This window comes from Stigmatopora argus, chromosome 18, assembly GCF_051989625.1.
Source record: "Stigmatopora argus isolate UIUO_Sarg chromosome 18, RoL_Sarg_1.0, whole genome shotgun sequence".
NCBI classification, from domain to species: Eukaryota; Metazoa; Chordata; class Actinopteri; order Syngnathiformes; family Syngnathidae; genus Stigmatopora; species Stigmatopora argus.
Window position 1 is genome coordinate 8413007 of NC_135404.1, and position 17276 is coordinate 8430282.

General features: G+C 40.3%; 4 protein-coding genes and 1 long non-coding RNA gene across 7 annotated transcripts in view; 3 read left to right on the top strand and 2 right to left on the bottom strand.

Annotated features, from left to right (window-relative positions):
• Positions 1–45: 45 nt before the first annotated feature.
• On the bottom strand, positions 46–6620 carry LOC144093135 (uncharacterized). Its single transcript, XM_077626451.1, has 6 exons — positions 6395–6620; positions 3976–4196; positions 3463–3658; positions 1524–1646; positions 1227–1450; positions 46–364 (listed from the first exon to the last, which is right to left on the bottom strand). Exons 1-6 carry the CDS (start codon positions 6514–6516, stop codon positions 126–128), a joined length of 1125 nt encoding a protein of 374 aa, XP_077482577.1. The 5' UTR covers positions 6517–6620; the 3' UTR covers positions 46–125.
• Positions 6621–7129: 509 nt separating this feature from the next.
• Positions 7130–10308, top strand: samd8b (sterile alpha motif domain containing 8b). Its single transcript, XM_077625581.1, has 6 exons — positions 7130–7430; positions 7974–8529; positions 8596–8691; positions 8916–9033; positions 9108–9258; positions 9363–10308. The coding sequence occupies exons 2-6, from the start codon at positions 7982–7984 to the stop codon at positions 9665–9667; spliced, it is 1218 nt and encodes a 405-aa protein (XP_077481707.1). The 5' UTR covers positions 7130–7430; positions 7974–7981; the 3' UTR covers positions 9668–10308.
• A 451-nt stretch (positions 10309–10759) lies between these two features.
• Positions 10760–14198, top strand: LOC144092612 (non-selective voltage-gated ion channel VDAC2-like). The gene is made up of 9 exons (XM_077625582.1): positions 10760–11036; positions 11832–11903; positions 11990–12039; positions 12134–12286; positions 12386–12438; positions 12508–12735; positions 12880–13030; positions 13589–13646; positions 13801–14198. The coding sequence occupies exons 2-9, from the start codon at positions 11837–11839 to the stop codon at positions 13890–13892; spliced, it is 852 nt and encodes a 283-aa protein (XP_077481708.1). The 5' UTR covers positions 10760–11036; positions 11832–11836; the 3' UTR covers positions 13893–14198.
• LOC144092613 (catechol O-methyltransferase domain-containing protein 1-like) lies at positions 13900–16650 on the bottom strand. 2 transcript variants are annotated; one of them, XM_077625584.1, is made up of 7 exons: positions 16439–16650; positions 15264–15394; positions 15090–15195; positions 14885–15003; positions 14749–14803; positions 14549–14682; positions 13900–14476 (listed from the first exon to the last, which is right to left on the bottom strand). In XM_077625584.1, exons 2-7 carry the CDS (start codon positions 15369–15371, stop codon positions 14324–14326), a joined length of 675 nt encoding a protein of 224 aa, XP_077481710.1. In that variant the 5' UTR covers positions 15372–15394; positions 16439–16650; the 3' UTR covers positions 13900–14323. The 2 variants fall into 2 exon arrangements, with proteins under 2 accessions (XP_077481710.1, XP_077481709.1); XM_077625583.1 differs by lacking the exon at positions 16439–16650 and adding an exon at positions 15919–16085.
• A 121-nt stretch (positions 16651–16771) lies between these two features.
• The window catches only part of LOC144092614 (uncharacterized), a 107967-nt gene continuing 107462 nt past the window's right edge, over positions 16772–17276 (top strand). The window contains exon 1 of one of the 2 annotated variants that reach the window (XR_013306096.1): positions 16772–16906. This is a non-coding gene — a long non-coding RNA (uncharacterized LOC144092614). The remainder of the gene's footprint in view (positions 16907–17276) is intronic. The other variant, XR_013306097.1, reaches the window with a different exon arrangement.

The following is a 17276-nucleotide window of genomic DNA, read 5'->3' on the forward strand; positions in this document are numbered from 1 at the left end:
TAATATGCATCATTGGGCTAAAAGTGGGGTTATTTTTTTAAAAAAGTAAATTGAGATAGCCCAATGTTTCAAAAAATCCACTAAGAAACCCATTAGGACAGATAAACTCAACATTTTCCCGTCTCCTAGATGTCATCTGGACACTCTGAGCTGATACATCGGGCGCCCTTTCGCCTCTGGTCTTGGAGCTTTGCGTCCAACTCCCTCAGCTGCTTAAGGAAACCCCAATTGGGCAAGATCCTCCGACGCGTCTTCACGTGCTCCACCGCATCCGCCAGCATCATTCCCTCGCAGATCATCAGGTAAGCCAGGAACAGCGTGGCCGAGCGACTCCTGCCCATCACGCAGTGTACCAGAATTTTATCTGTGAACACGCCCCATGGGAGGTTTTCATTTTCATACCCCCAAAAAACAAACATTTGGGATCCAATACTAATTACCATCTTGGCCCGAATACAAGTAGAATTAGATTTAAAGCTTCACCATAAGGTGCACACATAAATTGTCAATAAATAAGTAGTCAACATAATGAGTCAACATAATAAGTAGTCAACATAATAAGTATAGTCAAATTAGATAAGTAGTCAAATTAGATAAGTAGTCAAATTATATAAGTAGTAAAATTAGATAAGTAGTCAACATAATAAGTAGTCAACATAATAAGTAGTCAAATGAGATAAGTAGTCAAATTAGATAAGTAGTCAAATTAGATAAGTAGTCAAATTATATAAGTAGTAAAATTAGATAAGTAGTCAACATAATAAGTAGTCAAATTAGATAACTAGTCAACATAATAAGTGGTCAAATTAGATAAGTAGTCAACATCTTAAGTGTTCACATAAATAAGAATTCAGGTACAAAAAGTGGTTAGCAGCCCATGGAATTTTAGCTTAAGTAAAAAATAACAAATTAGTCTAGATTAGGTCCTCCTAGGTGCAGAACTCGAGTTGACGCAGTTATTGCAATTTTATTGTTTTATCACAGTAGATTGGTTAATTTACCTTTAAAAAAACAGAATCATTCATTTACAAATGTGATTTCACTTTAGTTTACATATATTTAAATGTTCAGATCTTAGTCGCTTGTTTGCGATATAGTCATTATTTTGTCTATAGAAATTGAATTTGGTGTTCAAAAATTCTTTTTTTTAAACTTGAGTCTTTGGAAAGAGGAGGTCGTCTTATATTCAGGGCAATACGGTAGTTTTCCTATCAATTCTTTCTTACTGTTCGCGTCAGCCAGCGCTGTCCTGATAAAGCGGGCTGCCGTCAAAAAGTACTGGCTGAGGTCAAAAGTGGGCGTGTCTGCCGCCACCACGCCGTGGTAGACCACACCCATGTCGCCATAATAACCGGCGCCTGTGTCCACGTTGTTCCACGTGCCCTCCGCTGCGTTGAGCACGTGCGTGATGCCTAGTTTTTGCAGATTGAATTTATCTTTTGCAGTCGCCCTGCCACATAAAACAAAAGAAAAATCCACTTTTCCTGATATTTTAAGCAATCATTTGTCGGTTCGTTACGTACTCGTCACCGATGTAGACTTGCGGCCACACTTCATTATAAGGCACGTATGCCGCGCACCCCCGATTGAGGATCTTGTCCAGCTCATAGCAGGATGGCGTGACGTGGTCGTCGTCCAGCATGGTTTAGCCCGCTTATGTAATGACGACAAAGCTTAAGAGTTGCGTTGTTTCCGCGACTGGCCGGCGCACGGCGAAAGACGGGATTGTGTAAGCGGCGTTCGATATGCGGGGGATATTTTTAGGGCCTGCGATGATCCGACTGACCTTTGCTGCCACGCTGGTCAAATTCCAGCAACGGGAAAACAAGACGTTAGTCTCGCTTGGTAGGCTTTGCTATTAAAATTGGGGAATTTTACCTTCCCTGGCATCATAAAAATTGCTCATCAAAAAACAGGCCTCTAAAAAGACGTGAGCATGACGGAATCATATTATGAATGATATTAATGCAATTGCTTAATCATCATGAAAATGTAACAGACCAATACAAATATCGTGTTTTTCCAACAAAGGGTTTTTATCATGAAAATGAAGCAGAATTATAAAACTCAGGTTTGGTTTTAAAAAAGGCATATTTCCAAGAAGGTTTCTATTTTTTTTCCCCAGACACAGATTTTAAAAAAATGTTATTTGAGTGTACGCCTGAATGTTTAACTCATTCGCTTTTATTAATGGTGACAGATTCACAATCGTACGTTCGCCCCCCAGTCAAATTGTACAGGACGTCTATCGCCATCAACGTCACTGAAGCAAGATCACAGCCTCTTTCCTAAAACCTCTAACACACAGATCTTTCGAACTGGGGCCTTCTGATGCTTCTTGACTTTGTCACTCATTTTGACAGCATAATCATTAAACCTGTGATTTGGGGCGCTTTGATTTTGACAGCTGCTCTCTCTATCTCTGCCTCTTTTGAGAGCAGCTCTTATCAACTCCATGTTTTCATCTCATTTCAAAGTGCACGCGCGCAGAAGATTATTTTTGTCATCCCGCGGCCTTTCGTACTTAAAACGCGCTGTGTGGTTTATAATTAGGCACGCTGTCTTGTTGAGAGCCTGAGATAAAGCTCATTTTTTGGGGGGGTATACAGTATCTGAGCGCTGGGTGACCTTTTCTGGCTTTTCAATGTATAAAAACTTGGGCAGACCTGAATTTAATTAATGGGTGGTTCATATGTCTCACATGTTAAAGGAAAGATTAAGACAGGGGTGTCAGACTCGGGTTGGTTCGCGGGCCGCGTTAACGTCAACTCGTTTTCATGTGAGCCGGACCATTTTAGATATAATATTTAGATATGTTTTTGATAAATGGATTAAAATAACTGGATTAAAAGCCCTGAATATTCAGTTTTGGTTTTTTTTAGATCTAAAACAGTTTATTTTAGCTTTTTTATATATTTTTAGATTTTACAAAATGATTTTTGAACTAAAAACACAGAAAAAATGGATTAAAAATTACAATTATTGATTTAAAAGGGGGATAATCAGGAAATTTAATATATATCGATACTCTTCATTTTAATTTGATCCTAAAACAGAAATTCGGCACTCATGATTTACTTTCCCGGGCCACACAAATTGATGTGGCGGGCCAGATTTGGCCCCTGGGCCGCCACTTTGACACATGTGGATTAAGATGAAGACAGATATTTTTTTTGTTTTAGCATTTAAATAATGTATTTTTTCAAACAAACTGAGTAACTTGTTTATATTTTTAATAATAATAGTTTCTAGAAGAACTTGACATCAAGAGAAAAAAAATTATATTTTCACAGAAAAATGGTGGATTTGATGAAAAAAAATTCCCAGAAAAAAAATCATAAACTTTTGTAATGAGAAAATACAGGAACGAAAAAAAATGCTGAGAACACCCTCTCAAAATTGAGCACATATGTTGATCCTATTTAACATTTCTAACCTGCTCATCTCTATTTCCCAGTGGACTTTAGTCTGATTGGCTGGAGCTCAACATCCAGCGCTCGCAGCTTCTCCAGGAAGCCGGCGTTGGGTTTGATGTTGCGGTTGGCGCCGACAGCCGCGATGGCCTTCGCCAGCGTCATCTTCTCGTGGATCATCAGGTAGGCTAGCACCAGGGTGGACGAGCGGCTCAGGCCCATGGCGCAGTGTACCAGCACTCGGCCTGGGGATTAGCGTCAATAACTTGGATCCAACTGACTAAAAAAAAAAGTTGGTAAACCTCGCCAAAAAATGAAAAAGATAGACGCCGCTTTATTGCAGACAGGAGGATTAGGGCTCATGGGAGCGTGTAATTGAAACACTCTTGTTGGGGATTATGGCACCACACTGGAGTAAACCCCTTCCTCCCAAAGTGCTCGATGTGGAGCCTACTAGTACTAGTAACTATGATAAAAAAATATTTTAAAAATTATGTGCAGATGTATTTAATGTATATGTTACCATGTATGCACTTGTTTTAAAAAACGAGTGCTACCTTACCTGTGGGCAAATTCAAGACGCTCCTGATGAAGTCGGCCGACTTGTAAAAGAAGGCGCTGAGGTCAAAGGTCACCATATCGTAGGCTTCCACACCGTGATACTCCAGATTGACGTCGTGGTAGAAGGTAGCCCCCGTGTCGATGTTGAATTTGCCGTGGGCGGCGTTCAGCACATGGCTGATGCCGTGCGCCTGAAGGTTGCGCTTGTTTTTGGCAGCATACCTTAAAAAAATTGGTAGAAATTAGTCCAAAGCTCTAAAATGGTATTTATCCTATAGCACCTTTTAGAATTTTCTATAATTACCGCCCATAATTGGCATTTTAACCAAATTTTGTGTTGCTAAAAAAGACATACTGAATAACAAATCCTTGGAAATATACCTATAAATCTCACTTTAAACCAAAATGGCGTTTTGGGGACTTTTTGTTGGTTTACTCTTGATAGACACGTCTTCCTATGTGAAGCAAACTTCAGGGGCTGAACATTGAAAAAGGAAAATGTTCCTAGCATGGTCGCCACCAAGCGAAATGTCCAACTTACATGTCTCCTAAGAAGATCCTCGGCCAGACCTCGTCCATGTGGTTGTTCTCACTGCCTTTCTTGGTCCACATCAGCCTCTGGAGTTCAGACGCTGGGGGGCTCATGTACTTGGTGGGCGAGTCCCCAAGGCTTTCTAAGCTCCTCTGACTTCCGGACATGTCTGATCCCACGACTTTTGCTTTTTCGCAGGCGAGCAAGCCGGACAGCAACGCATGTAGGCCGTCGACCTCCTCGGCCTTAATCTACCCGGCAACATTTGCGGCTATTTTGATGTCACCCAAAATACTTCCAGCGTCAACTTTCTTAAAGGTTAGCTCTCCTACGCACACGCACATCGTCAGAAAAGTTAGGTTAATATTTTTGTGTTTTGGTACGAATGAATTCATTGCATTTCCTTTTAAAAATATGATATGAGTGTTTTGAGGACAAATGACTAATCAGACAAACTGAAAAATGTCCGCCCTCATTACATTTTATGGACAAAACGTGTTAAGTGACCCTAAAATAAGGCCTTCTACAAATTCAAATGTGCACATTTCACTCAGATTAAAATATAAAAATGAAATAACACCACATTTTTGCTGTCGTTCCTACATTTATTGGCTCGGGTTGCACACAATTATCATCATTTTGACCTTTAATACAGCAGTAAAATACATTCACATTGAGAAAAGTAAGTTGATTAAGGTTTCAAAATAAAATGCAATGAAATAAATAAAATTGCACAGATATTGACATAAGAGTCGCTCACACAAAATCATTTTAGTTGGTCCATTTCTGACGTGAGTTCAGTTCATAGACAAATAGAAAGCTGACACCATCTTTAATTTATTATGCTGCCATTTTACTGCAACTAATTTTGCATGCTTTATATATATTTTTTATAATATTTGGTATTATTATCTTTTTTTCATTATTAATATTATGCATTGCAAAGTAAATCACCTAAATTTGCACTTTGGGGATATTTGAATGGAATATGACCATCATATATGATACTGATATATTTGAATGATTAAAAAAAAATATTTAAAAATATTTTAAACATGATATGCTACTTTAAATAATTAAATTCATGTTTGTAAATTCTTTAATATTATTGTTGGTATTTAAATTACAATTGCAAGTTTACCACATCATGTTTACATTTTTTTTTAAATTAAAGTTTTACTATTTGTACCACATTTCTCTTTAATTCTTTTCCGCCAGACTCACAAGATGAGGCACGCTCCTTTCCGTTTCTTGCGTGCGCAGTGGCGAGGCTGCAGGTGAAGGTCCAGGTCGATGAGCAGGGCCAGGAAATTCCTGTTGGGATAGATGGCCCTCTTGCGGACCAGTCGCTGCAGAGCCTCCTGCAGGCTCAGGCGGCGGTAGATCATCAGGTAAGCCAGAACCAATGTGGACGAGCGGCTCATTCCCATGATGCAGTGCACCAGAACTTTGCCTCCGGGAAGAGTGATAAGAACATGTTACACATTTGAATCTGTCTTACTACATTTCTTGGTAATGTTACATTTCCAAATGTTCACAATTTGGCCGTAAAATTCTCATATTTTTATTTTTTTTAAGTATCCTCACCACGAGGCGACTTGAGTCCTTTGTGGATAAAGTCGGCAGCGTGTCTGAAGTAGACATCCAGGTCAAAGTGGGTCGAGTCATCGGCGGGTATGCCGCAGTACTCGAAATCGTTGCCGTAGAAAGTCTGGTTGCCGATGCTGCCCGGTTTGGCGTGCGCCGCGTTCAGCACGTGCGTGATGCCAAGCTTCATCAAGGCTGACTTGGTCTGGGCCACTGTCCTGACACCGCAGTTGCACTCGGGTTACTCATAAACGCTTGGTAGCGTCGTTTTTTTTATTTTATTTTTTTAAGATATACTCACACGTTTCCTATGTAAATATTGGGCCAGACTTCATCGACATGGCTGAGACGCAGTTTGCACGAGTCCAGAATGTTCTGCAGGTCCTTGACCGTCACATATTCTTTGCGTTTGCGGCTCCACATTTTCTCTCCAAATCCTCGCTTCTAGCCTCCAGCGCCGTAAGACTGCTAGACTTCTTCCACTTGTTGCTTTTGATCTGTCCCGGCAGCTGCTGGAATCCGGCTGACATTGGATACTCACGCCAGCCCCGATATAGACATCACATGTGCTGTTACAAATAATAATAATAATAATAATGGTAATAGGATGAACTAATACATGGACTTGTTAGGGTTATTTTTTTATTATAATGCATTAATTACAGTAGATCAAATGCGTATAGTCTTGCTATAATAAAACAGCACCTTCTGCTGGAACAGTTTAATTGTTTTTTGCGTGGTTATTGATTTGGATAATGCATTAATTCTTTCATTTTATGTTCTGTTGATATTATTTAGGCTGTTTGTGCAAACAAATTACTACGTGTATTTTTATGCTTTTATATTCATTTTGTCTTTTACTAACAAAATCCTTCAATAATGTAGTATTTTAGTTGTTCACTACAATAGGAGTTGCCTGACGCAAGATGGCCGCGGTTGCTTCCGCCTGTCTATGTGATAGGCGGAAATGGTTAAAATATAAATTAAAAGGCAGGCATATTTGAAATAATAATTATAATAATTGTAAGCATAGGCTGGCCCGTTTCAAATTGGAAGAATACTTTTTATTTATTTCCAGAAGGTTTCCGGCAGCAACGTAGTTTGTTAGACAGTAGTTTTTAGTTGCGCTTCTATTGTGGCCGTTACATCCCGTGTGACGTCTCAGCAAGATGCCAAGCTGCTCGATATGAGTGCCCATGCCCACAATCGCGGGGATGTGATCGCCATTAAACCCAATAACGGGGTTATGAATTATTCGCTTGAGACACCTTTGAGTCGGCCTGTCTTCGGAACACAAACGCGCCGGCCGGCGTCCTTCTGTTAAGATCTCAGCCCGGGTGAGTGAACCCCGAAGCCGAGCTAACTGTTAGCTCCGGCTAGCCGCCTTTGAAGCCAAACGTGCCTTTGTTTTTGCATTTCAATGTCAAGAAGTTTGAGGTTAACGCTTATTTGTTTGCGTTAAATCTTTGCCATTGCCATTGCTCTGCACGTGTCATTTCAATATTAACGAACTAATCGCGTGGTAACCTAGCACCAATATTTCAGTGTATGAATACTGTATTGCATTTTTGCAATAGTTTAGCAAACCGTTGTAGGGGTACAGAAAGTAACAATAGTAGTGGTGGTGTTTGAATAAAGCGTAAAAAGCTTGATATAAGCTGTTTAAACTTGAAAGCGGAATATTAAAGATTGCTTCCATCACTGCCATTGTCGGTGGTGGACGCCCAATCCATTTGAACTGTGAAGATTGGACGTCCAATCCATATGAACTGTGAAGATTGGACGTCCTGTATCATGAAAGGCAGTCCATTATTTAACATCTCGGCCGTGTGTTGTGTTTATTTTTTGAAAGCTGAATTTCTCAACTTATTGTTTTCTAGCTGGCGAAATGAGCCCGCCGAGTGTCCGCGATTGGACCCCCAAGCACGTGGCCAAATGGCTGAAGGACGAGGGCTTCTGCGACTACGTGGGCCTGCTGTGCCACGAGCACCGCTTGGATGGCAGCAGCCTGCTGGCTCTCAGCGAGTACGACCTGCGCTCGCCTCCCCTACAGCTCAAAGTGCTGGGCGACATCAAGCGTATCATGGCGTCCGTTCGCAAGCTCCAGAAGCAGAACCTGGACGTACTGGAGGAGCTGGGCCTGCCGTTCGACGGACACTCCCCCACCGGTTCGGGAGACTGGTTCTGCAACGGCGAGGTGGCGCGGGATTGCGACGGCGCCGACAAGGCGCCCGTGGGGGAGGAGTACCAGAAGTACACCAATGGCAAATACAAGCAGCAGACGCGACGGCTGGATCCGGAGTTCTGGAAGACGGCGCTGAGTTCCGTCTACGTGGTCTTGGTGTTCGGCGTCACCTCCTTCGTCATGGTCATCGTGCACGAGAAGGTCCCCGACATGGCCACCTACCCGCCTCTCCCTGATATTGTCCTGGACAAGTAGGTGGCTCGTTCGGGAGGAAATGACACGGGGCGAGAAATGATGGCTTTTATTTTTGTCCCTAGTATGCCGCGAATCCCGTGGGCCTTCGCCATGGCGGAGGCGTGCGGCCTCATCCTGTGTATCATGTGGCTGCTGGTTTTACTGCTGCACAAACATAGGTAATGTACATTTGCGAGGGCTGCGAGTCAATTGGCAACTCTTCATTATCGATTGTTGATGGATTATATAAATGGTCCAAATCCCTGTATGTATAATCTTGATTTTTTTGTAGTATTTATCTATATGCAAATTTGAAAAAAAGACATTTTCCATGTTTTAAATTCAAAATAGTCTGGTTGTTTTTAATTGTCTTATTCAAAAATCGAACATTTTCTGTCATCAGGTCCATTCTCCTTCGCCGCATGTGCAGCCTCATGGGCACGGTGTTCATGCTCCGCTGCATCACTATGTTCGTCACCTCACTGTCCGTGCCGGGACAACATCTGCAATGCTCCGGAAAGGTAACGGCAGGTTTCGAGTATTCGGTTGCTTGTGCTATTGTAATAACAGCGATTTCGGTCCTTGCTGGCTGCAGAAATATGCCGACAACTGGGGGAAGCTGCAGCGCGCCGTGGCCATCTGGAGCGGCTTCGGCATGACTTTGACCGGCGTGCACACGTGTGGCGACTACATGTTCAGCGGGCACACCGTCATCATCACCCTGCTCAACTTCTTTGTTACAGAGTGTGAGTCGCGCACTTTCCTCCGCACCGAATAAGTCTAGTTTTGAACGAGGAGCTGGCGCATGAATTCAAGTTGAGATCAAACGTGCGTGTTTGTCTTTGAGCAGACACGCCACGCAGTTGGCACTGCATCCATACTCTGTCCTGGGTGCTGAACTTATTTGGCATCTTCTTCATCCTGGCGGCGCACGAGCACTACTCCATCGACGTCTTCATCGCCTTCTACATCACCACACGGCTTTTCCTCTACTACCACACGCTGGCCAACACGCGGGCCTACCAGCAGAGTCGCCGAGCCCGCATCTGGTTCCCCATGTTTTCCTTCTTCGAGTGCAACGTCAACGGGCCCGTGCCCAACGAATACAGCTGGCCCTTTTCGCGACCCACCATCTTCAAATTGATCATCGGGTAGAGAGGAGCGACATCCGTCCGAATGACTTCTGCGGAGCGCCTTTTTGTTTAGGGTTTGAAGCCGCCAAAATGACACGTCTCCCTTTTGTCTTAAGTATGATTCCACTTGCCAATAACCTTGCGCTTTGCACTAGGTCTTCTTGTGTAGAAAAGTAATGAAAATAAGGTCGGAGCGTTTTTTCTGTGCTAAATTGCATCTGAAGAATACATGATGCAATGAAATGGAGGTAGGGCTGTAGTATTTAATGTCGAAAATGTGTAGTGCAGTGTGTTTCCGGATGCAAGTTGATGGAGAATAATTAGCATTTATTTGTGTGCGTTCTTAACATTTGCACAGTTGACCAGATCAAATGTTCTGGTGGAGCCATATGTTGTCCACGTGTCGCAGGTTTATATAGTATTAATGCCAGCAAAATGTTAACGAGTTTTTTTTTTATTTCTCAAATGTGTGCTAATTTATTCATGATTGTGTTTTTTCTGTGTTGGGAATCTGTGCACAAAAGAGACTAATGTTTACAGTTGCTCAAAATGGCGACATGCTTTTTTTTTTTTCCATTTTTCTTATGTTTATTGAGAAATTATTCTTCTGTTGGTATTTGTTTTTGTATGTGTGAGATATATAAAAATGTAGAAAAATATCAAGCCACAATTGTGGTTTCATACCTTTATTCATTAAGGTTAAATGGAAGTGTTGTGGGAAATTGAGTTTCCAATATTTGTACACATTTCTGTTCTTAGCTTGTGTACATTTAATAAGCAGGAAATATTTCTCGTTCTCACATGGCAAGTATTATTTATTAGGTTGGAGACTTATCGGCCTTTTTTCCAATTCAACCACAGTAATCAATCTAATTATCGTTTTTTGGGGGGTATTTATCGAAGAATATCGAGTAATTTGAATTATTATTATTTTTTATTGTGAAAACCCAGTAGGTCTTCATTATTAACACCAATGTGTTTTAAAATACCTATGCATATATTTGTATGTTGACATCTTTATAATTATGATAATTGCAAACTAAATTTTAACATCGCGGTAACTTGTAAATGAGAGGCATTCTTATATGCCGGTGTGAAATGCGCGATTGGGTTTAAAATGCTAGGAAAGGAATTCTTTTCAACGTTTCACTTATTACAAGAAACAAAAGCAATCCAAATGGTAGTGGATAATAGCGATATTACTGACGTTTAATCGTTTACTTTCAGTCTGGCACAACACGGGCAGCTTAGGGGCCTGACATTTCCGAGGTCAACAGTGTCTCCTCCACAAGCCGCAATCGCGTCCAGAACTGGCCGGCCATCGACTTCCTACTTTGCCCCCTCTTCGTATTCAAATCGACGGCGACCTTGACAACCGTAAAAACCCCTTGGTGAGTTAAATATAACTACTATTTTTTTCGACCCCACCCTCTCCATATTGCGATATTCCCTTTGAGGAACAAACATCTCTGGCTTCTCATTTCCTTTCTGGAAAACGCCCCTCGCTAGCTGGTTTACAAACATTTGTTTTCCTAAATTAAGTCAATCACTTGCAACAACTTCAAAAGTTTAACTAAATACATAATCGAAAGTGATTTTATATCTGGGGTATATTTTATGTTACAAACCACGGTAGGCTCTAATTGAACATTTAGTAATGCAAGGCACCTGGAAATTGGGAATGTCGGGAGAAATTTTAATGATTTAACTCAAATGTGATGCAAATAATAAACAAATTGCATCTAAGCATTTTTGTTAATCGCGTTAAATATTTCATCATATTTGAAAGTTGCAAATGGCAAATGAACTGTACTTATGAAGTCTTTTGGATACCACTAGAGAGCGCCTGTGTACAATATAAGCAAACAGGTGTTAGAAATTAATAAATTGAATTTATTTATTTTCAACATTTGGCTATTTTTCATCCAAACAAAAAAAATGTATTTTTCTCCAGCTTTCAAACTAACTGACAGCCTTAATTTGCATCCGTTACTATAGAAATAGTTTTTTTCTTAAGTTTACAGAAAAGAAAAAAAAAAAACAGAAGTTTACAAAAAACAGAAAGGAAAATGTATTTATCTTAATATTTGTTTTCAGCGAAGAGTAAGAATTTTGAACAGGTGCATATTTATAAAAAAACTACATGTTTTTTTATTCATAGAAATTGTATATTTGTATTTACACAGGTAAAATGGCAGTCCCTCCACCATATGCAGATTTGGGAAAATCAGCAAAGGACATCTTTAACAAAGGATATGGTAATTAAAAGTTTACATCTATCAGTTTGTTTTTCAAGATCACTATTTAAATCCACTTGCGAAACTCAATGCCACTGTGTTTGTAGGTTTTGGTCTGGTCAAACTGGATGTCAAAACAAAGTCATCAAATGGAGTGGTGAGTACATGAGTTAACTAGAACCATTTTAGCAACAAAATGGATGAAATATAATGCAATAATATGGGCTGACCTTGCTGTCCTTCCATTTTAGGAGTTCATAACATGCGGCTCATCAAACGTGGACACCAGCAAGGTGATAGGAACACTGGAGACAAAGTATAAGTGGGCCGATCGTGGCGTAACGTTCACGGAGAAGTGGACCACTGAGAACACCCTCGGCACAGAAATATGCATCGAGGATAGGGTAAATATGTACTCATTGTAATGTTGTCAAGTTGATAAACGCTCTAGAGATGGACAGTTGCTGAGCAGGAGCACAATGATGCATTCATTTTTTTTTTAGATTACCAAAGGCTTTAAACTGAATTTCAACACGACATTTTCCCCAAACACTGGGTTCGTGCTATAAATGTTTTCCGGAGTAAGACAAGTAAAACGGTAAGGAAAACAATTGATTTCCTATAGAAAAAAGAGTGGCAAAATCAAGACGGCCTACAAGCGTGAATACCTGCATGCCGGCGTGGACGTAGACCTCGCTTTAGCGGGGCCCACCATTCACGGTGCGGCAGTGACGGGCTACGAAGGCTGGCTGGCCGGCTACCAGATGAGCCTCGACATGGCCAAGTCCAAAATCCTCCAAAGTAACTTTGCCATCGGGTACAAGACGGGAGACTTCCAGCTACATACCAACGTGTACGTACACAGTCGAGGGCCAAAATAATACACTCAAAAGTTGTAATAGTTAATAAGAAATGAGCAATGGGCCCCGGAACAGAGCCCTGAGGTACACCTGTAGTGATCGTAGAAGCAAGTGACAGACAAATTTTGTTTACCCAGCAACAACGGTTGCGAATTTGGGGGCTCCATCTATCAAAAGGTGAACGAGCAGCTTGAGACGGCCGTCGACCTGGCCTGGGCTGCGGGCAGCAACGGAACTCGCTTCGGCATCGCTGCCAAATACCAGCTAGATTCTAGCGCCTCCATATCGGTAAGTCCCTTTATGAATCATCAACTAAGTAGCTATTATGCGAGCTACAATCATGCCATATTAGTCACTCTTTATTTGATATAGATTTATATGTGCATGTCGTCCGTGTAATATGTAATGCTAAATTTCAGTTAATTCAAGTATTGTTTTAACATATTTGGGAAACTATAGTCATTTTTAGTGTAACAGTGAGTTAAAAAATGGCTTTGCTAATTACATTTGCAGTAAATTTTATTGGATACTGTATTAACTCAGTAGTATTGCATTATTTTTTTCTGTATTAAATATTTTGCTTTTTGGTAATAACTTTTTTCATCCAAAAGTTGTCTAATTTCATAAGAATGATGTCTTTTTCACTGTCGCACTATCATAATAACTTGGCCTTATAAAAGTAACTATTGTTATTATTACTATTTTGACTATTATTATTACTATGATTGATACTAGATTATCCCATATTTGCAGTATGTTCAATGTTGATATTTTGGAAAATTAGAATCATTAATTACAATCAAATAATGATAAAACTTCTTAACATTTTTGATGCTCTTCCTTCAGGCCAAGGTGAACAATGCCAGTTTGGTTGGATTTGGATACAGTCAGACTCTTCGGCCTGGTTAGAACAAAATATTTTCTTTCAATTTATTAGACTTTCATTTTAATCACATTGGCTCGCTAAGATAGACGTCCAATCCTTTTTGGACTAGGTTCAAAATTGATTTCTGTCATTGCCCATTTTCAAATGACTAACAAACCGTTCTCATTTGCAGGAATGAAACTCGTATTGTCCGCACTTGTGGATGGCAAAAGCATCAATGCTGGTGGTCACAAATTGGGCTTGGGGTTGGAGTTAGAGGCATGAGATTCCATTTGGACACAACATTTATTTTAATCACAAATGGAATAGTAGAAGGTGGGGCTCTCCTTTCACTTCACAATGAATTCAAGGGGAAATTCCATTTCCACAAGACCACCGTAAGAAATTTGCAGCAGAAAGTGTTTTTTTTTTTAATTTTAATTCTCAACATATGGAAATCTAAAAATAGTAATGGCTATTTGGGTTAACTTTGTTGACAATCCCAAAGATTTAGGTGTAGGATGTACATCAGTGCTGAAATGTTGCACAACAATCAACCTTTATCAATAAATTTATTTTTCCTTTCTTCTACTTTTCTGCTGTCCTTTTTTTAAACTTGTACTAGACGTGGGTGGGGGGGGCTCGCATGTAAATACATGGAGGTAAAGCAAAGCTTTCTAGTAGTGTCGATGCCATACTTAATACACTATTATAGCCTACAGTTTAAAAGCCAGTGTTAAGCCGTCTCCGACTGTGAGCATGCTGAGGTTGATGCGAGTGTCTCTGTGAAGCTTCTTGTTCAGCTTGTCGATGGCCACCGTGGCCGGGTCATTCGGCGACGGGTTCACCACTTTTCCGCCCCATAAAACCTAAACACAAAGACGTTAATCGCGCCGATGCAAGACGATTTGGGTTGTAGAAATGTGCACGTGAATGCTTACATTATCGATGGCAATGACGCCACCTTTCCTGATGAGACGTAGAGACTTTTCGTAGTAGCCGTCGTAGTTGACTTTGTCGGCATCAATGAAGACAAAATCGAACGTGTCGGCCTCGCCGGCAGCTAAAAGCTCATCTAAAGATACATGGAGAGAATTGATATTTGAAGTATTTTCTGGGAAGTTATCTGGCGCTATGTTACCTAATGTGGTCAATGCTGGTTGGATGCGAAGGTCAATTTTCTTCTCCACTCCCGCCTGACAAGTAGAAATTGTCAATTGTCTAATTTCGCCGTCAGTGGCAGCCGGTGAATAATGTGTTAAGAAAAATGTGGTTACCTCTTTCCAGTAGGGTTTTCCAACATTAGCATAGGTCTCATCGACGTCGCACGCCACAATCACACCATCTTGAGCCAATGCTAACGCTATGCTTAATGTGTTGTAGCCTGTGTACACTCCTACAAAAAGCAAAAAAGTCAATATTCTGTTTTCTTTCTTTTTTTTATTTTTATAGACCTTTTAATGTATCTTTGGTAAAACTTACCGATCTCAATGGCCTTCTTGGATTTGATCAGTCTAGCCAAATTGGCCATGAACTGTGACTGTTCGCAGGAGACCATCATTACATTTCTGTCATGCTCCAATGTTTTCTGAAAGTAGAAAAAACAGGAGACTTGCAAATGGGAGCTTGAAAATTTAAGAGTTAGCATGTGTATACCTGTCTGAGGTTAGCCAACGCAGGGTGTTCCCTCATGGAGTTGCGAAGAATGTACTGCATAAGTGGGTTATCATCCCCATTAGTGCCGTGGCTTTTGCTCAGGTTCATTATACTGGGTTTTCTCTTTTTCCCTGTAGTTATAAATACATAGAAATTATTCATCAAGCCAAGTGACCCTTGACCCATTTTATGTTTCAACAGTTATAACTTGCAATAACGCTGCATATATATATATATATATATATATATATATATATATATATATATATATATATATATATATATATATATACATATACATATACATACACACACACATATATATAAATTTAAAGATGTTAACTTAACAGTGCTGTGGTTTATTGAAAAATGTAATTTTGTTTGAATATGTAAACGACTGTATCTCATTTATTTTCCATGTATTTTAAGTTATAAAAACAATTGAAGCGAAAATCCTCGTCAAACAGCATGCTAACCATTTATTCTATCTACAGATCTTAACGAAAACGATGTTATTTTAGGTAAATATTACTTTAATTTGTAGATTCAAGACCTCACTGTGAAAAGTAGTGAATTAACAGATTATGATTAATCCCTTACTCTTGGCAGTAGTAATCGGAGTATGAAAAATAAGATAAAAAAAGGTTTGTCCTACCGAACAAGTATCCCACGACAAATACTACTCCGAGTGTGACAGTTCCAATGAATGCTTCTTTCGATACGCCCCGGAAGGCCATGGCGTGGTGATGGCTTTACAAACTAGTCATTCACTAGTGTGTCAATGGTGGCAGTCGATTCAGCCTACCCACCCTTCGTTGTAATACGTCATAACATAACGACGGAAATAGTATCTTACGATGTGCAAACGTCTGTTTCCGTGTGTTCCAATGTCAGATGTCCACATTACGCATGCGTACTGAAAAAAACGGTTTGCAAATTTTATAATGTCTTCATTGGTACTGCCTTTGACATGCCTTAATTTATCATTTAACCGAAAAAGACGACCAAATGACAACTATTAACGAATTGTTTGTAAACGACGAGCGTCCCGATCCTACGCTTAAAAGTGACAATATCTCGTTTTACAAAGTTGCTCTTTAGAGCCAAGGGAATCCGTTGTAGAAACACGATCTTAATGGAGAAATATTTGAAATCAGGATAAAAAAAATGCATACCAAAGATCGCCTTTTCTCTTCTGTGTGGCTTGCAGAGATTGAATTCCTAGCAACCTCATCATAGAGTCATGTGCGATCACATGATTTCCCAATGGCTTAATTTGAATTTAAAAATCTGTCAACATAATCAAATCAGTGTTAGCAATATATATTTAAATAGCATCGTTTATAATGTTCCGCGTATATTATATCGTAACAAATCCACGTAAAGGAGTATTGCCACCCCGCTGCCAATAGAGTGTAATGGAGGTTTTTAAACAGACGAGGGCAGTGTTGTTTTATCTAATGTGTCCGTCGTGAATTTCATACCGGAAATTAAAAGCAAAAAAAAAAAAAACACACACCTGCACGGCTGGCATCTCGTGCGCTCATATCATTTGTTTGGTGGAAATCATAATAACGATCTAAGATCGGAAGTTTGAATCAGAAGACTGCAGCGATGAGGATTCCACTATGTAATGCAATTTTGTAAGACATTTTCTCATAAGTTTGTGTTTGATTGGGTGCACTTTGTATAAATGATCACAACATAATGGGAGTCGTGGTTAGCGCGTCGGCCCCATAGTGGAGGACTTGGATTTAAAATTCAGGTCGATCCACCTGTGTGAAGTTTGCATGTTCTCCCCGGGACTGCGTGGGTTTTCTCCGGGTACTCCGATTTCATCCCACATTCCAAAAACATGCATGGTAGTCTGATTGGACACTCTAAAATTCCCATAGTTATGACTGTGAGTGTGAATGGTTGTTTGTCTCCCTGCGATTGGCTTGGCATCGATTCAGACTCTGGCCCAAAGTCAGCTGGGATGGGCTCCAGCACCCCCCACGACCCTAGTGAGGA